This window comes from Diadema antillarum, unplaced genomic scaffold, assembly GCF_040938485.1.
Source record: "Diadema antillarum isolate AM-2024a unplaced genomic scaffold, OU_Dant_1.0 seq00001426_RagTag, whole genome shotgun sequence".
Classification (NCBI taxonomy): domain Eukaryota; kingdom Metazoa; phylum Echinodermata; class Echinoidea; order Diadematoida; family Diadematidae; genus Diadema; species Diadema antillarum.
Genome location: NW_027272178.1, coordinates 990,550 through 1,013,685, shown reverse-complemented (window position 1 = coordinate 1,013,685; position 23,136 = coordinate 990,550). Strand labels below are relative to the sequence as shown.

At 37.9% G+C, this 23,136-nt stretch overlaps 1 protein-coding gene across 1 annotated transcript in view; it reads left to right on the top strand.

The window, feature by feature from the left end:
* The window catches only part of LOC139709324 (colorectal mutant cancer protein-like), a 53,133-nt gene that overhangs the window by 11,267 nt on the left and 18,730 nt on the right, over positions 1-23,136 (top strand). The window contains exons 3-5 of the mRNA XM_071621279.1: positions 1,147-1,289; positions 10,436-10,548; positions 13,314-13,483. Coding sequence (XP_071477380.1) covers positions 1,147-1,289; positions 10,436-10,548; positions 13,314-13,483 — 426 coding nt within the window. The remainder of the gene's footprint in view (positions 1-1,146; positions 1,290-10,435; positions 10,549-13,313; positions 13,484-23,136) is intronic.

Sequence of the window (23,136 nt, the reverse complement as noted above, 5' to 3'; positions counted from 1 at the left end):
TAGATACACTGTATCACAACTGTCAGACAGGATAAAATTTCACAAATTTATGGTTCTGAAACTCAAACAAACACAGGTACCTGGTAGTGATTTGAACCAAGACAAAGGTATTTACAATACATGCATTGTATTGCAGTCCCTCATGTACAAGTGTACGTGAAAGTAATCATTCTTGGGAGTGACTTTTCAGAATGCAATTATTACATCTTATCATGGGAAGAAGAGTAAGTTAATTTAAAGCATTCTAGTGGGGTTTACACATATTATCAGTAGCTTTCTGCAGTTGACTTGTTGAAGAAATCAGGTCAAAAGATGTAAATTTCAGATGAAGAGCAATTTTTGAGGAGAGGTGGGTCAACTGTATTTATTTTCATTTGTGTTTAATAGGTTTTTGATGCTGTAAAAGTGGATTAGTTTGAAATTGCATAAAATGGGTGGTAATGGTAAGTTTTTACCATTTTAGTGCACATACAAGCCTGTATGTTACATACATGCTGTATGTAAGTGTACATGTATGCAGTAATTGACTTACCATTTTCATTGTGTACACCATACATGTACGCTATACATCCTCATTACATTTCCAGTAATTGCAAACCGGTCAGTTTTCCTGAAATGCACCTCTCCTCAATTTATGGCACTACCAGTATTTTGCACTCCAAGATATACGTGTGTGTGTGTGTGTGTGTGTGCATGTGTTTGTCAGTGTACATTTCAGGTTGGGGTGCCGTAGGGGTAGGGCAATATGCCTCTTGATCACTTGAAAAAACAAGCAAGAGAATTTTCAAGCATCTAAGGATGCAGATACATCTCCACTCTGGTGATCTGAAGTCATGCAAATATGCGATGAGTGGCAGATGCTATCTTTTGACCCCCAGGATTGTGTTTACATCGTCGTCCCCACACACTGCAATGTATGATTATGGCCTGACTGTGTACATTGTAGATTAGCTGCTGGCAGTGTGAAGTATTACATGTAATTGAGAAATGAGTGGAAAGGAAGATTTTTTTTTTTTAATAAAAACAAAACAAAGTATAGTTACACATCCATATTATACAGGTTGACATGTTTCATTCAGAGAAAATCTAATATCTTTAACATACAGACAAATTTACTGATTTCCTGATTTCAAATGTTCTGTCTAGTTGGAGAAGGCGCGGTTGATGCAGGATAATGATGACCGTCTGGATCAGCAGGCGGTGCGTTACGAGGAGCGGATTACGGAACTACACAGCGTTATTGCCGAACTCAACAAGAAGATTGACAGGACACATGGCAACACCATCAAGTAAGTCCTGTGGCATTTTTTGGTGATACTGTACCCTCAATGGGCAGATATTGATATTATAGTTCCCTGTATGTCCTTTTTCTTGCATGCTTTTTAAAAAAAATCTTTAATCTTCCCATTACAAATTTTTTTACAGAAGGCTCATTCACGAACATTGAAAAAGCATGATTTGAATCGCGATTCAGATCATGCTCTTTTTTTTGTGCTCTGGTTCACATGTCCTACACAGTGTGCACAGGCAAGTAAAAAAGGGTTACCCATTAACAGCAACACAAAAATCATAACTCAAAATGCACTGGTTTGAGCGAGGCCAAAAACTGCACGTGGGTGAGTCTCAGAGTTTTATCCAACTTTGACCTGACTGTCCAGTGCACCTTGCATTACGGGATATTAAAAAAAACAGTACAGTTTTTCACTTCATACTGCAAATAAATGTGACTATTTACAAAAAAGCCTGACTATTTCAGAAACGTCATTCTTATAGTGGTGCGCAGATCATGATTTGAATCTTCCTAACAACCATATTATCATATCCACATACAACAAAATGGTCTTTTGTGTCGTGATTCAAATGATCCAAATAAGTACATTTTATATTGGTGACTGTGTGAGTGGGCCTAAAGTATGTCTGACCAGAAAAATAGATAAACCACATAGAGGGAGTAAATAAACTTTATTGGGTAACCTGATGAAATGCAATGACGTAGACATTCAAATAATAAGCAGGATTCATCTTCAGTCTTTGTTGGTATTCCCCAGCTCTGGTGTGTATATTCATCAACTCCATATCCTGAAGCTACTGTGGCAGACAGTGGTGACCTCAACCTTTTATTCATCAGTTTACTTTACCACAAGGTGCTAGGGCATTACATTTTCTACTCCTCCATTTTATGTCTGTGCATAATTGTGTTTGGTTTCCATGGTGATGCAAGGATGACTTGCAGAAAGGTTAGCACATTTTTTTATAAACATACAAAGGTGAACTGCATAGATCTTAGGCCGTTTGGCTATTCAGGAGCATTCATCTGCAGAGTGCAATAGCTCATTCACTCTGCCTCCTGGTCTGGGTTGAGTCTGGGTCTAGTCTGGACTTTTTCATAAAATGGCTTAGGGTGCAATTCTCAGGGTTTGTAGCATCCATGTATGCATTGAAAGACAAGGCTCATGCCATATGTTTATAGACATCAGAGACCCCATTGGCATTGGCTTTGGTGCTGTTGAACCCATACTGTGCTTTATTGGGGCACATTCTATAGATGGCACATCCTCTGGATCTTGTTCCTGGCCTATTGTCATAGATGTCCTGAAACTTACGTGCCAATGAGTAGAGATGTCCTAATCCCCTAGAAAATCCCTTTTGTATCATAATGGCTTTGCCCATTGGACTGGATGCAATGTTATGCCTGAGTGGGCTGTCTCACTAATAACAAGGTCAAGTTTGGGGGATTCACTGAAAGCTAATAAAGAGCTTGGCAAGTACCTATGCACATAAAGGGTGAAGCGTGAATTTACAAGCCAGTATTCTGTTTGCTGTATTCCAAGCTGTGGCAGTTGTAGGGATCTAAATGTAGTAGGCCCTACGCAAAGAAAATTATAGGCAATATTTAACACTGCCACATGCATGTTTCCAAGGAATCAGAATTGACCATTTCCACATCATCTAGAGATATACAGATCTATGTAGATGCCATTCAAATTCATGTGCTTGTATTAAGTACTAGACAAATGGGAATGTCTATTTACATGCAGGTTTACAGCCCAATCCAATAGCACAAGCTTTATTGGACTGGCAGAGCAGGGGCAGAGGATGCAAGTTTCAGCTTGAGTTTAGCCAAAACAATGCAGATTTGCAAACAAGCCTAGGCTTCTGATTGACAAATTGCCCTTCATTTGAACAAACCAGGCTTGTTGTCTTACGTGGTTTCAATGTAGACTTCTTTGTGTCCAAGCTCACGTAGAACCGAGACTGAGCTTACAGTGTTGCTCTGACCCAGATAGAGGCATCACGTTTGAACTGAGCCTGACTTTAGTTCAGACTTAGTGGCAGCAGTTCCCTCTTTCTTCTGTTATGAGGATGACAAAAATGGGAAGAGGGCATGTTTTGTGAAGTGTTATCTTCCAAAGAGGCAAAATGTAACATGTTTCCCGCCCATTGATCTGTAGGAATGACTGGATGAGGTTGATTTCTTTTGATATCATTAAGTATGTTTGGTGTCAGTGAACATCCTTCCTTTATCCCTTGCGAGTTACTCTGGGTTCTGTTTAATTATAAATTGCAGTTACAAGAGATTGATAAATTCATGAACAGTTTCAAACGACACTTACAGTTAAAGTTGAAATAGAATTTGGACATGTGTACTCTCCTGTATGTTTGTTTGTCATATCCTGTGATATAGGGGGATATCACTAATTTTCTCAATAAACTGTGGTGACGGCTTATTCTAGAAACAGTTTGTAATTTATTGTTCACATTTTGTATACTTAACAATACTTTGCATTGATTATATTGATTAACATTTTCTTGTTGGTCGTAGTTTGTCCCTAACTCACATTCTAGAACTATTTTGGAGCACTAAAGCTGTTTTTTTTTTTTTTTTTTCTGTAGAGTGATCTGCAAATGTTAGCAAGGGGCTTCGAGGATTAGCTGTTACTGCAGTAGGTACAGTTGGCAGATTTTGTGAAAAAGAAAAATATTTATATGATATAAATACGTAATATGTGTATATTTTGTAGATAATAGCTAGGAAAGCTATGAAAGGTGGGATTCAAGTAGGAAACAGGTTGAGTAAAGAAAATGGGAAAGTATTCAAGCCATGAGTCTGAGAGACTAGACTCCAAACAGCCGCCTGTAAGCAGTCCAAACAATATGTTCATTTCTGTCACTAAGGTAACAATGATGATAAATCTGTTGACCATCCTGGGAAAAGTCCATATGTAAGTGCTATTCATCTCTGAAAAACAGCTACCCAATTTCATATGTCTATTTCCACAGTATATGACTTAGTGAGCAACACAGGATACAGATTGTAAACAATAGAAGTAGGAAGGATTTTGACTGGGAAGACAATTTGTGCTCATGATTATACAGTATGTTAATATGTGGATGCATTGATAGTTGTATTGAGACTCGGGTAAACTTGCTCTGTATATTTTTCATTTCTTATTTTTGGTGATACATGTATATCGCAATGTCTGGTTTCAAAATTTCTGAAAAGACTGTCTCTTGGTGGCCCTTTCAGGCAACAAAAATGAAATATGAATTTTCATATTTCCTTTTATTCCGGGCCACTTTATTTCTTTTGCAGGCTACCAATATGTCAAATGTGAAGATTTTAATGGCCCAAATGGGCACTAGGGAGAAAAATTGTGAATGTACACTGTATGGGGATAGAGGAAGTACACTGTACATGTAGCATTTTCAAATACTGAAATTATTATTTATTGTGCATATGTACAACTGTGAAATCATGATATGGCATTGAGAAACGTTTTGCAATGCTTTTCCTTCAATCTGAAATTTATGTTACACTAAATCTATTTTCCATTTTAAATCCATACATTACATTAATTGGGCTTCCACAGGGCACTTAAGTTTAAATGCAAATTTTATTCACCACTTCAGAGTTCTGGATAGCTTGGGTAATCATGAAATGGTGAAGTTTTCTTGAATAACTTGTAGTACCAATACATTTATTCACTTTGCCAGGTAAAGTTGAGAAGGAAGATTGTGTAAGTTACTTTATTGCATTGCACCAAAACAGTTGGAAGTAAGAACACATGACTGTTCTAATGTATAATTGAACACAGCATGTTTTCAATTTAGTTTGTTTCTATTCTTTTTTTTTTTTTTGGTGTGTGGCCACGACAAGAAAAGAGATGAAGATGCATGAAAACAAAGCCTAGGGACGGAAGGAGAGAAGGGGAGATTTTCCTGCCAGTTTGAGGTTCACGTATTTGACATCAAGATGAATGATTAATGACAGTAGTACTCGATGTACAATCGCAGCCAAAGACACCAGGGATCGCTCCAGTGTATGTGAGAGAATAGACGAGGCGTTTTGCATGCCTGACATATCTTCTCACATACAGCTTCTGCCATTTGGTCCGCTATGCTTGTCTGTTTGTCCTGGACTCCAGATATGCCTTTGTCGTTAAAGGGCCACTCTGATCTGGGCCCTTCATTCCATGTAACTGAGAGCATGGTGGAGGCAGTCTTCTTTATCTGCAGCATAGTTTCTCTTTCGCTGTCAGAAGTTTGAATGAGGAACAGCAACGTAACCATAGTTACGTGTATTTATGACTTCAGACTTTTCAATCCTTGTCAATTAATCAGTTTTGTTATCATAGAAAAGTGAAACCCAAAGGCCCGAATTCACGAAGGTGGTACAATTGAAACCATGGTTTAAACCGTGGACAAAGACCGTAGTTTTTTATGGGGTGCCAAGTGTCGCATGGCCTATTTCTTTGCAAAATCAGTCATTTCGTTGACGAAATTACCATTTCATTATGAAATATTGCATTTTGTAACGAAATGAACATTTCACCGATGAAATGACCATTTTGTCGACGAAATGACTGATTTCGTAACGAAATCGGCCATGTGACACTTGGCATCCCATAAAAAACTATGGTCTTTGTCCATGGTTTAAACCATGGTTTCAATTGTACCGAATTTGGGCCAAAGAGTCTGTGATGTTTAAGATGGGTGTCTTATTGTTCAGACCCAATGCACAGATTGCATAGTTGTACGTTGCATATTATAGCTTCATGTTTCTAAATGAAATCAGTATGGAACTTTTTTTCCCCCTATGACTAATCAATAAATTGATATATCCTATGTATACACAGTACAGACTTTGTGCAAGTAAATTTGACTATCTGCATTGTGATCCCCTCATATCAATTATGGGAGCCTGAACAGGGTTGCAAGAAGAGGGAGAAGTTAGGCGATGAAGAGTGACACAGGCCTTGATAACATTAGGTAATGGGTAGATCTGGAGGTGCTACTACAGTTCATGGAACCGAGATACATACAGCTGTAGGCTAAAGTCAATGCACGCCCTTGAGGAAGAAATAGGAGGTGATGATGATGATATTTCAATTTATAAAATGCAGTGTCTGTTGTCCAATATCTAAAAAAAAGCTGTAAGATCATGACAATTTAAGGAACTGCTTCAAACATCACTTCAACTTCATTCAGTTTATTTGACAAGATCCACCTCGTGCAAGTCATTACAGCACTAACACAAATAGAACATTGGTTGAGACTGAGAGTGATGTGTAGTTATAGATTGACAAATCTGATTATAAGTGATGAGAGACCATTAATCAGAATAAAGATAATAATTAGGGACAGCAAGGAATGAATAATGAGCATCTATTAGTCATTACCAGAATTGACTTATGAAGACAGACAACAATTAGATATGAGGGTCTCACCATGAAATCACTATTAGTGGTGTTTACTTTTGTGGCAAATGTAGATGATGTGTCTTACATGGTGTGAGTATGCACATTAATTTATTCGTAGATGATGTGTCTTACAAGGTGTACAGCACGCACATCAACTTATTCTTATCTCCAGATTTTTCGCATGAGATCAAATTCTAGACGTAATCGCATACCTCCAGATACAACATACCGCATTGCTCATATGTACCCTCCCAAAATGAAAAGTGAAAAGTAATGACATGATCAAAATCTTCCAATACTGTATACGCTGAATATTTCGCGAGGTTTTTATTTTCGCGAATTTCGCGAGTCAGGTGCTATTCGCGAAATTAAAGACACGCGAAAATATTGACTCTGATCCCAATGTGAATATGACGTACGCGTGCACTCTTCTCTGTTCAGTTCAGGACTCTACGATCCCAAATTTAACCACTTGCGAAATCGTCCACAATTCCCAATTCGTGAAAATTTATATTTGCGAAATGTATGGTGTTTACAGTACTTCATTAATTACCATTGTATGGTCACACAGGATGAATAGTGTTCTACAAGATACACGTTTAGCATGTGGATTCCGGTTACGTCAAAGGAACATTTTATTTTATGGCCTATAATTATGATATTTGTTGAACTGCACTTCATATACACAGCTGTTTAAGGATGCAGTACTCAAAAAATGTATCTATCATACGTACAGGCTACAAATGTGATATATACTGTATATATGTATATATATATATGTATATTTTTTTTTTATTATTTAAAGCAGAACTACAGTTACAAAGATGCAAGCTCAAAGGAAATTATAAAACAAAGGCAACAGATGCTGGGAAAGTTGATGGAAATTGGAATTCAATTATGAAGAAAGCCCACACCAGCTTAATGTCAATGGATCAATATAACATGATGTCACTGTGGGCATCTTCCAAAAGCTGCATGAAATCATTTGATTAAATTGCTCCTTGAAAAGGCTAGACACGGATGCTGTAGGAAAATAACAATTTATCAAAATATGATTTAACAAGCATTTAGCTATTTCTCCAATTTTGAGATAATGAGGACCTACAAACACTAATACTGATTTTTTTTTTTCAATTTGCCCAATTCATCAGTAATTGAATGTGAAATATGAGCCCTGCCGTTCTTGACAGCAACATCCATAGAGGCAAATTTGTGTTAAATTGGGAATGCTTGTGGAAAGAGGAATGTCCCCCTTTAAATCATCTCCTGGTCTAAGATGTTATCCTCCTGGTCATCCAGGGAGACAGGGATTGGGTCAGGGGATTGTGGGGACTGCATGCTTAAGATTGGTTCCTGTCTGCGGGTAACAGTAAAAATGACTTGGCAGGCTGGAGGAAGTCAGTAACACCGTCTTAAAAAAAAAGTACTGCTAGCCAAAAAGGATTGCTTCATTGTATAGAAGCCAGTTGTCTTCCGTAAAATCATGGTAAAACTCAGCCCTCCTGCCCATGTTGCCCTGGAGTGCTTTTGAAGGGAGGAAGCTTTTGGAATTTTTTCTGTTTGTTTAGCTTCCAAATGGTGCATGCTTTATTTTGAATCAATTTTTGATAGCTTTAAGGTCAAAATGCACTAACATGTGTAGAATTTCTATATCCCTAGCATGTTTGGCCTATGCTAGAAAGTGCTGTTTTTGAGCATACTATCTCTCTAATATCCAGCCAAATTGATTATCCGGACGCCCGCCAGTCCAGAGCTGGCCGGATAATCGAGGTCCTACTGTATATGGCTTACATGTAGGTACACATCATATAGCCATGCTCACTCATCCACAATGGAGGTTGTTGGGGACAGGGTTTTCTTCCCAGATATTTTTAGATTTATGAGGGTAGAGGTCAGGCTGCTGCAATTTTTGGTTCGAAACACAAGGTACATGTGTATGTGGCCATGAAATTGGTTAAGCTGGGGAAGAAAGTAGAGCAGGCGTGAAGGAGAATACCCCAATATACGGCATCTATGCAGTGTGCCCAGTTCTCAGTGTTTGTAATGATAATGGACCTTCCTTGATGCGAATTCGCATAATGAACCTTTATGGACCGCTGTTATATCCTCAATCAATCAAGCTTAATAAGCATTTCATACTCATAAATGGGGCCCTAGCAATTCATTTTCATAATGGGAATTCGTCACTTTCAAGGAAAGGGAAAGGATGAAAACATTGTTATATCAAAAATGGATGCACAAACGATAGACAGAACCTTGACAGTTTTCATGAAAGAATTAACGAAATTGACAAAGTTTGAATTGTGTGTGCTTATGTAGGTCTTTTTTTTCCTCTTGCTTTTACGAGACCTATGAGTGCAGGTATGATGATTGCATTATATTGGCCTTGCATTGTATTGACAGGTAATTAAACATAATTACAGTATGTCAAAATTCTAGTGTATTTCAGATTAATGTTGTTAAATCTGAGACCCCCAATCATAAACACTTAGTGGAGATAGTAACTTTGAAGTGAGTTAAAAATGTTCTGGATTTGTGTTACTGTAAAGCGAGGAATGTTCACATGCAATTTGATTATGCAAATTTTGCGAGAGGCAATATTCGCGAAATTGAAACGCACGCGAAAGTTCTTGTCTTCACTATATGCATTGAATGTTAGAGGCAACTTGTGAAAATTTCATGCCACAGAAAAGGCCGTCGGCTCCAATTCATGAAAATTTAGTGCTGCGAAAATATGTTTTATAGTATACTGTAACACAATATATGAACACTTGCCATTTTTAACATCCACAGCTATTGCATACTTCTTCTTTTTTTTTTCATTTTTAGGGAGCAAGCATCAAAAGCTTCGTTATTAGTATGTCAAGATAGCAGTGTGCTGTATGCAGTGGTAGAATTAAACATTGATTTGTCATTTTCAGTGTGTGCATCAATTCAAGAATGTCTCCATACTCTGTCAAAATGGAGTATTTAGGGCAACTTAGAGAGATTCAGGGCAGGGTAGAGAGATTCAGGGCAAATAATGGTTGAGGTCACAAGGAAAGGTCAAAACTCTAAAATTTCACTCCCTATTTTTGTAGCTGGTAATCAATAGGTTTCCATCAAGTGTACATGTGGGATTGCTATGACAGGTTGTCACGCTGATGGCATTGACCTGCTTCTGCTATTTTTATACATTTTTCTATATTTTGCATTGCACTGGCTGATGGATACCTTTACTGTTTATGCTTGTCTGCCAACTGTCTCCATATGAAGATGGAAGATAATAAAGAAATTATTTTATAAATATCAATATCAATCAGTACACAAGATCTACATTGTATTATTACAGTATACCCTACTCCATAAAAAGATAGGCTTAATGCTATGTTGACATAGAGCCACTTTTGTCCTGTTCGTTTGTATTGTGTAAGTTCAAACAGCCCGATGGTCTGGTTTCAGGCCAATAATCTTGAAGGCATATAAAAGCTTTTATTTGAAGCTACAATGTATTAACATACCAGGTATTGTTTTTAACAAAGACAAATGCCTAATCCATATAATGTTCTGTTTTGTTTTTAATATTGTATGTATGCATGTTTATTGTCAGCATTGATTTACTTTCTTCTGTTCTTGAAATGATTTCAGAGCAATGCTTTGTATTTAGTATCAGCTGCTTCAGACTGGAGGTGACTATCTTCAATATGGCCCCTCTCTCATCTTTTCCCTACTCCTTTTCTCCATCCTTCTTACAGAGAGGAGGATGAATTCTCCCAATCTGCCTCCAGTCCTCCCAGTAATATGAGTAACAGTGGAGGGAGCTGTAATGACAGCAGCTGTCCTGAGACTGATTCGGCAGCAAACATAGGTAAGACCAGGCCCTCACCAGTCCTCACTTGACCCCTCTTATGTTGTTCTCTTGACCTTTTGATGAACACTCAGAATATGGAATGTATCAATTTTTTTTTTCCTGTTTGAAGCAACGTGTGAACAACCATACAATACACTGGCTTCAGCATTCACTGTTTTCGAATGAATGTGACCAACATACAAGCATTTGTAGATTATTTTTACAGAAGTAGGTGAAATAGTGAACTATAATAAATGTCTGCTGTTTAGTTTGTAGAAAAATGCCTGGTAGTACATTGCAGTTGTAAATATGATATAACATTGTGCCTGAATATTGGAATTAATTGCAGAGACATGTCCAACAGTCAAAAATGTTATGTGTCATCAATTCAGTGCTTTCAATACATTGTACATTGTGAAAGAAAAAACAAAATTCTGTCAAGTATTGCCAAGGATATGTATGAATGTACAGTGTAATCTCACACAGTGTGACTTTTAGTATTAACACATTTACCCAGGTACATATGCCTGTCCATAGTTAGCATATCATACATAATGTAGTCAATGCATTAGTGAGTAGCGCAAGATTCATGACGTTCAGCTGGGTACTACTGCATGATGGCATTTGAGGTAATTGCCTCATGAGTCTCAGGTGTAGATACGGGTTGATGTCATTTCGTTTCTTCAGCATTATTATAGCTTCAAAGAAAAAACAAACAAACAGGAAGTCCATGATTCAAGGAATGGTACAGTTTTGGTTGAGATGGGATTCAGCTTTTAAATTTTTGTGAGATAAGATAGAAACCACACATGAAAAATTAAATAGCATACAATTCTAGAGGAATTCAAAGCTTATTTCCTGAAAATCAATTTTGAAATGGCTGAGACATCAGAAAACATAGTGAAACAAAGGGATCCTAATAAAAGGTGGGTCCCGACTTTTGTCAGGATCACTTTGTTTTGGATATTTTGGCCAATTCAAAACCGATTTTCATCAAATCAGCTTTGAATTCCTCCTGGAATTGTATGCGCTTTAATATATGTAAAAAGTTGTTTCTAATCATCTCACAAAAAAAAAAAAGCCCCATCTCACCCAAAACTATATCACCCCTTTAAGATATGGAGAAAATAGTGAGTCCTCCAATTGTATATCATGGAAATTTATGAATGGGTGATTTCTCTTTTACTACAAATACATCATGTCTTGCTCAACTCGGTCTTGGTGGATTTAGTGATATATTAATGCGATCAGTGCATTATATTTCCATTTCCCTCTTATCTGTTATACTGGCCCAAGCTCTATACAGGTACATTCAAAACCAATTATGTGTAAAATTACACAAATTATATTTCCACTTATGCACTTGGCATGTACTACCACTGTCACTTGGGGCATTGATAATGGCCTAAGCGCCTCACATGACAAATCTCTATTTCTTCTAGATGCATTAAAGTTTACTCTGGATCCAATATTGAGTAGCTTTTGACTTCAAAGTAAAAATATATATAAGTCATAATGGAAAAGAAAACTCAGAACTTGATCATTTTTATAGTGACAATATATCCGTGACAATATGTCCATGAAAGTTGAAGGTCCATGTACCAGATTTGTGGACATATATGGAGTCTGCTCAGTATTCTTGGTACAGTGGTAGTCTGAGGGGAATTCAGCCACACTTTGCAGTCAATCACTCAAATCTAGCAAGCATCAAGTGTATGTGCAGGAAATTGCATTAAGTTTGGCAAAATAAGCCTGATTTCTCAAGAATTTCCCACTGGTCAGAGAGACCATAATAGAGTGTAGACTTGCCATCCATAATGATGTGTTTGTTGATTAGATTTAAAGGACCAGACACACAATTGCACCAGCTCACATTTCCCAGTAAGAAATAGGAAGTGATTAATGACAAAATGAGAACCATTTACATGATAATGAAATAATAGCAGAGCACCACTCCATTTGACATGATTCTAATTGAATGAAAGTCATGTGAGATGGTTTACTGATTGTTTTCAAACACAAATCTTCAATCACAAATACAGTGTATTCAACGTCTCTGAAGTATTTCATATATTGTGCTATAAATGGTTTCTGAAACGGGCACAGACATCAAATACAATATCAGCTCAGTGCTGACATGGAAGCATTGGTGCTTGTTAGAAAGCTGTAAAGAGCAGCAAGGTTTAGTATTCAGCTGAAAGCAGACAAAATAAAAGACCCAGTGTTGATTTTCTGGCATTGACCCATTTGTGCTGGTATTCAAGGGCATAGATCACAAGTCACTAATGGTCAGGCAAGGTTCTGTAGGAGAAAAAATATTCTCTCTGGTCACTTGGCATTGAGGCCTTTTCTGGAGCCCTTTTTTTCTTTGTTTTGTTTTTGTTTTTTTAGATTCTCCAGCCAACCTGGGGGCATTTTATGAAGCGTTTTGTCAGACCTTTTTTTTTTCTGACATAGTGTTATAAGCTAGTGAAACCCTTGCATCTGATCGGCTGAGAGCAAATATGTCAGGGAAAAATGTCTGACAAAATGCTGTATGAAATGCCCACCTCCCCCTCACTAGCTGTTTCCTTCATGATTACAAAGCATGTGATATGCCTGTCATATACATTCATCAGAGTTTTCTTTTTTTGATGCTCCCCATGGATTGAAAGTTTGTGCCTGAAATCATGGTGCAAACAGGAAGACAGGAGATGGGAGTGTATTGGGGTAGATGGAGACATCCTTACTGTAACTATGTTATCATTCTTACCCCACCTCCTCATGGTCATCCTACATTGCAGATCAGTGCAATGACCTTGGAGCAGAGCTCTCCCGCGTGGTAGGGGAGTTAGAATGTGCAATGGAGGGGCGCAAGGTGGCCGACACGTACCGCAAGCACATCGAGTCGGCGGAGCAAGAAGTTGAGAAGCTCACTTCTGCCTCAGAAGAAATCAAACAAAGAACGTTACAGGTGAGATAATCAAGTTACTCTTCCCGTATGTGTAACGATTTGTACTTCAAAATGAAACTACAGTGTATGTAGAAAGTGCTGCAAGGTTTATTTCTCTGACAAGAAATTTAGAGTTTAGATTATACACTATAGTCTCATCCCCATAAAGTTTACTACATATCAAAGAGGAGTGGCAGAAAGATAATCTGTTATATACTGTATACGCCGTTAGTTTTCGCAAGGGTTTTATTTTCGCTAATTTTGCGAGCTTTGGGCTGATCGCGAAATTAAAGACACGCGAAAATATTAACCCGTCATACCTTATGTACAAATTGATGACAAAATGCATCCAACGCTGGCTGGACCAGAACGCGACTGTTACACCGGCCAGTACAGTATGTACACATACTGTATGTTACTAGTACCTACGCTACGGTGCGACCGATTGTGGAAGTGCAGTACGATGCTAAACATGCATTAAAAATGTGCAATTTCTGTGTTACGTTACCCTACGCGAACGAACACCGGCTCGACGTGGTTGGGTGAGGCCTAGGGATGCATGTAGCCCGACCAGACGCCGTGTGCGCAGGTTAGGATGCATGTTAGCCCGACCAGACACCGTGCGCTAGCGCTACACTTGTGTACGTACAGCAACAGGGCCCACCGTGTGAATGCCGTGTGTGAGTGTCTCACTGCAAGTTCCCATAATTGTTTCATTTTATAAATCTTCTACTGTGTCTTTTCTATTTTCACATTTGGGAAGTCACAATGCAAATGGAAAAACGTTACGAGTACGACGTTGGCAAGTGTTTGACCGTGTTTCTCGGGCTTGGCAGTAGACCCTACTACTACCTGTACTATAGTATCAATCGCGAATTTAACAACATGCGAAAATGCCACTGATACCATGATTCGCGAAAATATCTGTACGCGAAAATATTGGCGTATACAGTATATAAGCTTGTGATGTGGAGGAAGGTAGATATTGCCCAGAACTGTGAGATTTGGCATCAAGTAGGATCATAAGAAGAAGTTCCCCTTTTCCTGGGACATTTTATCAAGTGTTTTGTCAGTGATTTTCACTGAGAAATTTGGTTGTCAGTGACTGACAAGTTTCATGAAATGTTGCCCGGGTTCGTCAGCAATATAATATCATTTTGCATACCTGTATGATGCATGTACTTTTGTGTACCAGTATGTGATGCTTCCATACGTTATCAGCACTGAAGGCAATTTTCCTCCCACTCTTTCACCTGTCTCTGTAAGCATCCATATATCCTTGTTCTTGCCTTAAAGAATATTTTTGTAACCTCAATAACTTAAGAATGATGTCAAATGTCAAAGGTCATATGGTCCAGAGTTGAAGGCCTGTCTATTCAATCAATAAGATATTACTCATTACTCTCCGTAATGTAATATTTACAGTATTAAAGAGATGTTAAAGTGTGCGGTTAAACCACTCCTGCTGAATATGAGAAAGGTCAAGCTGAAAGATGAGGACTATTATGCCATAAAGAGAAAACAATTGTGAACAGAAGACATATCAGTGGACTCTAAGTATGCCTCTGAAACATGGAGCATAAATTCCTTCAGTGATTGCTAGTGTGAGTCAAACATAAATTTTCCTATGGTGTTCATACGAAATCTTACCCCAAGCATAGCCAAAGGCGTGAGATATACTGCTTTATCGTACTCTGTTAGGAAGTTGTGTGCATACAAATAATAGGGGTGATTATAATGTTAAATGCTGTAATGTCAAAAGTTTTGGTACCAGATGGTATTGTTGTTGTCAAATTGATACACAGCTAAAATTGACATGCTGGGCTAGGGGTACACGAGGCATTGTAATTTTACAGTGAACAAAGAAAGACCCTTTACAGTCAATATTGTGCTTTGTGTTCTTTGAAACCCAGTATTTCTTCCCAAGTCTGTGTACACCTTAATGGGGTCAAATGATATGCATAACTGCGCAAACCTTAGTTCGCCCTATTGTAAAATACTACAGGTTTTACAGGTACTACTACTACAGGTATGTTTTGCTTGGTGTGTGTCATACATGTTTTGATGTAATATAAAGATTTTATCTCACGCATCAATGCTGTCAATACTGCTTATCCCACTCAGAACTCCTACTTCAAAAGTTCCAGTGACATCATTGTGAATATATGACTCACAACCATGTTACCCTCATAAAGAGTTCAACTTTGTAAATGACAAAAATGTCAGGAATGATTTTTAAAAAGATAGATCTTTCCTTGGAAATTAAAATCTTGGGTCTCGGGCAATTATGCCCTGGGCAATTACCCCAGACCCTTTAGTCTGGGTGCCAGAGGCTGAACCTTGTTTTACCGTCCACCCAATGTTTTTTGATGGTTTTACCCTATTTCGGGGGTGCTGAATCCGAATCCGGATGATGCAACTCTTGCATCCTTGAGGGTTTTGAGATATTCAAGATGGCCGCCAAGATGGCCGCCAAAACCAGAAATTCCCATGTATTTCCTTCTAAATGGTGAGATATTGAAAACAAGTGATGGTTTTACCCTATGTCGAGGGTGCTGAATCCGAATCCGGATGATGCAACTCCTGCATCCTTGAGGGTTTTGAGATATTCAAGATGGCCGCCAAAATGGCCGCCAAAACCGAAAATTCCCACGTATTTCTTTCTAAGTGGTGTGAAATTGAAAAGAATTGATGATTCTCCCTATTTGGAAGGTGCTGAATCCGAATCTGGATGATGCAACTCTTGCATCCATGAAGTTTTTGAGATATTTAAGATGGCCGCCAAAATGGCCGCCAATCAAAACCGGAAATTCCCATGTATTTCCTTCTAACTGTTGAGAAATTAAAAACAATTGATGGTTTTACCCTATTTCGAGGGTGCTGAATCCGAATCTGGATGATGCAACTCTTGCATCCATGAAGTTTTAGAGATATTCAAGATGGCCGCCAAAATGGCCGCCAATTAAAACCGGAAATTCTCACGTATTTCCTTCTACATGTTGAGAAATTAAAAATAATTGATGGTTTTACCCTATCTCGAGGGTGCTGAATCCGAATCTGGATGATGCAACTCTTGCATCCATGAAGTTTTAGAGATATTCAAGATGGCCGCCAAAATGGCCGCCAATTAAAAAAGGAAATTCCTACGTATTTCCTTCTAAATGGTGAGATGTTGAAAACAATTGATGGTTTTACCCTATTTCGAGGGTGCTGAATCCGAATCTGGATGATGCAACTCTTACATCCTTGAAGATTTTGAGATATTCAATATGGCCGCCAAAATGGCCACCAAAACCGAAAATTCCCACGTATTTCCTTCTAAATGGTGAGAAATTGAAAACAATTGATGGTTTTACCCTATTTCGAGGGTGCTGAATCAGAATCTAGATGGTGCAACTCCTGCATTGTTGAAGATTTTGAGATATTCAATATGGCCGTTAAAATGGCCGCCCAAAACGGAAGTTCCCATGTATTTCCTTCTAAATGGTGACAATTTGAAAGCAATTGGTAGTTTTTATCTTATTTTGAGTGTGCTGAATCCGAAGCTCAGGATACAACTCTTGCATCCTTAAGGGTTTTGAGATGATAAAGATGGTCGCCAAAAATGACCGCGAAAAACGGAAATTCATATGATGACCCCCTATTTCCTTCTAAATGGTGTAAGATATAAAACAGTTGGTGGTTTTACACTATTTTGAGTTTGCTGAATTTGAAGCTCCAGTATAAAGCTCTTACTTCCTTGAGGGTTTTGAGATAATAAAGATGGCCGCCAGAATGGCCCCTAAATGGCTGTCAAAAACGAAAATTTCCATGTAAGCCCTATATTACCTTCTGTATGGTGTAAAATTGAAAACAATTGGCGGTTTTACTCTATTTCGAGAGTGCTGAATCCGAACCTGGTTGATGCAACTTTCGTGTTCTTTTTTAAGGGTTTTGAGATGTCCAAGATGACCGCCAAAATAACTGTCAAAAATTGGTAAATTTTAGGCCCTATTCAGCACCCTCGAAACTTGGTTGTTGAAATTCGTCCAGTCTTTAGGGTTTTTAGACGTCCAAGATGACAGCCAAAATAAGTGGCAGAAATTCCAATGTTAATATATTTTTTCTTAATGGTAAAAATTTTAAAATAAATTGATGGTCTTACCCTATTTCGAGGGTGCTGAAGGTCTTTGAAGGTTTTCGGACATCTATAAATGTCCTGTATGAACGGAAACTCCTTAACATGTTCTTATACTGAAATGGTGCAGTATTGTGCTCCAACGCGAAGCGGGATATTAAACCCATGCAGGGTGAAAACCAATAATTCGTATTCTTGAATTCAACTCAGTTGAGCGAATTTGTCAAATCAGCCAACATTTATTGACAGTCAAAATGACTGTCACAATGGTATTGTAATATACTGAGATATTCCGATATGTCTCAAACGGAACTTTAACACGTACTGGAAAAAAAAAGTGATATTGACATCATACTGAAACGTACAAACGCAAAGAAAGATATGACTGAAAATGTCTTTATGCATAATTGTTATGAAATAATGCTTGTGGTCGCCAATAATATGGCTCCATAGATGTAAAGTTAATCCTTTTCGGCTATCAATAGAGCAAAATTGAATTATGACATGTTGGTATTTGGTGTTGAAACTTGTCTTGTATTCTGACGAGTCTCGCCTCGTATTCTTGTGAAACTTGTCGCATATTCTGATTAGGTCATTGGAAATGGTTGCATCCATGACCACTATATAGCAGATATCAATACGGGTAATTTCAAAAGCACTCTGCGCGATTATGATATTCATAAGTACTGGATTATCAACTATTACCTTCCATGTTGTCGTTTGATTTTTATTTAGTTTTTTTTCACGGCGCGTTACCTGGTGATTTGTACGTCCCCTCGTGTGTGTTTGTAATAGATTATATATACATAATTATATACATATACACATACATAATGTTACATCATATTGAAGAAAAAATTGAAGCATAACAATAAAAATTTCCCACTCGTGTCTTCATCAATGTCATCAAGACCACCAATATAAACCAAATAACCAATTTGAGTGTTCATGGATAAAGAGATTAAAACTGCTCATGGATTAAGGCAGGTAATGTTGGGTAATTTCAGTACACTTCTCTACATCACTATCACAATATGATTTAGATGAACATGTCTTGTCCATTAATTGTTAGTGTTCAAAACTTATCCATTATATGTAGAGGAAATAGTGTAATCTTGCAATTATTCAGCCGCATCTGTAGTCTTGAAAGGTTAATTGCTGGCACACTTGTATCGTACCAACTCAAAGATATCCAGTAGAGCTGGTTCACTGTATATACAGCAAGTTCAAACTGTGCCATTGACAAAAACCATCAATTTCTCACCATTTATAAGAAGGAAATACATTGGAGTTTCCGTTTCGGCGGCCATTTTGGCGGCCATCTTGACTATCTCGAGGTGCATCATCCAGATTCGGATTCAGCACCCTTGAAATAGGGTAAAATCATCAACTGTTTTCTATTTCTCACCATTTAAAAGCTAATACATAGAAATTTCCGGTTTTGATTGGCGGCCATTTTGGCGGCCATTTTGGCGGCCATTTTGGCGGCCATTTTGGCGGCCATCTTAAATATCTCAATACCGTCAAGGATGCAAGGTTTGCATCATCCAGACTCGGATTCAACACCATAGAAATAGGGTAGATCCATCAATTGTTTTCAATTTTTCACCATTCAGAAGGAAATACATGGGAATTTCCGGTTTTAATTGGCGGCCATTTTGACAGCCATTTTGGCGGCCATCTTGAATATCTCAAAAACTTCGTGGATGCATGAGTTGCATCATCCAGATTCGGATTCAGCATCTTCCAAATAGGGAGAATCATCAATTATTTCCGATTTCACACCATTTAGAAGGAAATACGTGGGAATTTTCGGTTTTGGTGGCCATTTTGGCGGCCATCTTGAATATCTCAAAATCCTCAAGGATGCAAGAGTTGCATCATCCAGATTTGGATTCAGCACCCTCGAAATAGGGTAAAACCATCGATTGTTTTCAATATCTCACCTTTTAGAAGGAAATATGTGGGAATTTCAGCTTTTGGCGGCCATTTTGGCGGCCATCTTGAATATCTCAAAATCCTCAAGGATGCAAGAGTTGCATCATCCAGATTCGGATTCAGCACCCTCGAAATAGGGTAAATCCATCAATTGTTTTTAATATCTCACCATTTAGAAGGAAATAGTGGGAATTTCCGGTTTTGGCGGCCATTTTGGTGGCCATCTTGAATATCTCAAAACCCTCAAGGATGCAAGAGTTGCATCATCCAGATTCGGATTCAGCACCCCCGAAATAGGGTAAAGCCATCAAAACACATTGGGTGGACGGTAAAACAAGGTTAGGCTCAAAAAGTGGCTTTGGCACCCAGACTACTTCCCCTGACCCTAACCCTAATCCTAAATCTTGAACCTAAACCTAACGCTAACCCAAACTCTCACCCTAAACCAAACCCTAACCCTAATCTTTACTCCAACTTTATCACTAACCAGTTTTTAGCCGGGGGGTAATTGCCCTTATATGAAAATCCTATCTACATGTACAGGGTAACTCCTCTTTTTATATGTATCAAGTCTATGATTAATTTTGATATCTGAAATTTGTCAGTTTTTCGGAAGCTTGTCGCAGAAGTGTTTTTGTAAGTGACCTATTGTATTTGAATGTCTGCGTGCTTGACTGCACTCTTTCAAAGCTTATTTGCTCAGAATTATTTATTTGCTGGCCAGCTTTCATTCCGTTGCTGTGGTAGGTGTTTGGAAATGAAAATATGGAAATATTATACATCATTGGGTAGCTTATAGTCTGAAGAAATGAGACATTCCAAAATCAGTAGATTGATGTTTGGTGACTCCATTAATGGCTGTTGTGGTGATGCTCACATACATACACCGCACATGTACATGAGTGTACATACACGGCTATGGTGTAATGATACTTGGAGGGATAAAGTTGTAGCATACTGCACTATGGAACGCCATTAAGGAAACAATACAAAATTCATTTCACTCCAGCCAATATTCATTTCACTTTTAACAAATACATTTCACTCACAAACATTGATTTTACTTTTTATAAAAATACATTTCACTTTTCACAATAATACATTTCACTTTTGAATTAAAATTCATTTCACTTTTCACAAAAATACATTTCACTTTTGAATTAAACTTCATCTCACTTTTCACAAAAATACATTTCACTTTTACATAAAGATTCATTTCACTTTTCACAAAAATACATTTCACTTTTACATAAAGATTCATTTCACTTTTCACAAAAATACATTTCACTTTTAAATACAAATTCATTTCACTCTTCACAAAAATACATTTCACTTTGGCGTACCATATCACTCAGACGAAACCATTTCACTGCGCTAAAACCATTTCACTCTGATAAAACCATTTCACTCTGATAAAACCATTTCACTCTGATACAAAAAAAAAATACGTTCCTCTTTTTTCCCGGCCAAAAGGTGGCGCCAGTCTGAGAGGAGTCACAGTGCCATGGCACTTAGCACTGAGCTGAGGTGAGTGGCCGGCCAGCTGGCCGGCTGGCTATGTCAGTACCTAGATTTAGAAGCGACGCGAGGCGAGCTAGCAGTCGACGGTCCTCGCCTCGGCCTCACTCACTAATATGCACGCTCGTGCCGTTACATGCATACAGTTGTAATGTTCTACATCGAGAATTGAATCTACGCCTGACTTGCTGAATAATTAACGTGTGTTTTACAACGCTTTTCAACAGCGATGTTGTGGGGTAAGTTTGATGTCTGAGACTTCTTGTGATCGACATGCTATTTTTTCCGGTTCAAAATGAGTTTTTTTTTTTTTTCCGTTTAAGTAGTATCTCGAAGTTGACATAGTATTTTTCCTCTTTCAAAACATTCCCGTGTTTATAGCTGGCTGCTGACCCATCTAAAAAGGGGATTGATGTGACTTCTTGTTCATCAGGTCGGCAATACTTCGTGCTTTACGCAGATACCAAGATCGACGGTGCCCTAGAAGCATAACTTGTTAAAAATTAGGCCTGAAGATTGCATTTTTAGAGGCCAAATAATGTATTCTAGTCCTCCGGAAGGTCACGTGATCGCATCTAGTGCGGAAGGGGACTTTTTCGGACCGTAAATGCACCGTTGTTAACGATCTCTGCGGAGGTGCAGGGTCAGTCCCATATATTGAAATTAGCGTTGTTCATTCGCTCAATTGGAACTTCGTGATATCGTGTGTTGTGTACAGTGAGTCAGTGTAGGCCGGTGGCGGTAGGCCTACAATTGTATGTGGCGATGGCAGTTTGTAAATTTGAATTTACAACTTATTCACAAAAATTGTACAGTGTACAATGTGTATGCTGTCTATAATAAACAGGGTCTTAGTCTTCATCTCTTAGTAGTTAATTATTATATAATTTAGGCACCTACTCATCACTTAATACAAACAAGAACAGTATAGATTCAATATTATTATTATTATTAGTTTTTTTCTTTCGCATGGAGAAAGAAGGCACAAGAGCGATTCTAGTATTTGATGTAAACATAATTTTCATGACATGTTTAAGAGTTGAGCCGGCTGCAATGTTAACACTAATAGAGTACCAGGCTATTTGAATTTTTCAAGTTGGTATACAGGTTGTCAGTAAATATAGAGATGTATTATTAGTCTTCCGCATCTACAATTTGTAACAATAAAGTTTATGAGGATGTCTGAATGAATGCAATTATTCTCAGAATAATATGAAGAGTTTGTTCGCAAAAACCGATAAGTCCATATTTGCCAAATGGAGATATTTGCGATTAAAGGTCAGGAAAAATAAAGAGAATACGAAGAAAATGTTTGCTTCTTTTGACCATAACTTCAAAAATGCCCTTTCATATGTAGTGACCAATATCTCATTTAAAAGGTGTTATTTTGTACTTTATGACAGAGACCGTACTTGAAAATCTTCAAAAATGGACTTATCGGTTTTTGCAAACAGACTCTTCATATGTTTACCATAGTATAGTGCATGTCTGTAGTTTCTCTCTGCTTGAATTGGGGTTTACTCCAACATAATGTTTTCGGACATGTTATTGTGAATAATGGTTTATAATATCATCTATGATTAATTTTCTCTATTTGTGTCACATTGTATATGTAGGTATCCCCAGTACCTGACATCACACCGATGGAACATGCATATTTAAGGTGATTCTCTTCTCTGTGGCCTCCAGGAAAATCTGCATGACATGAACGAGAAGATCTACACTGTCAGTTCTATAGTGTATTTTGTTTTCTTGGATGCACACGTACCATTCAATCTCTGACAGATTTTTATCAAGGAGAGCACTGCTGTTTTGCAAGCGCTGAGTGACTTCCTCACAAGAATAGAAACAACTGATTAATACACCTGTCAACTTTTTCATTTCATTGAAAAACCTAAAGCAGTATGTGATCATGATAACCTACCTCAGAAAGGTGCTAAATATGTGATATGATACAATAGGAAGAATGAAGTTGATATACAATTGTAACATATTACTGTATGTTACTGTATATCAACTTCATTCATCTTTACGGTAACATTTTTAGTAAAGAGGATGTACATGTATATTCTTTGAAAAGCACAGTTGTTGTAGTAAATGT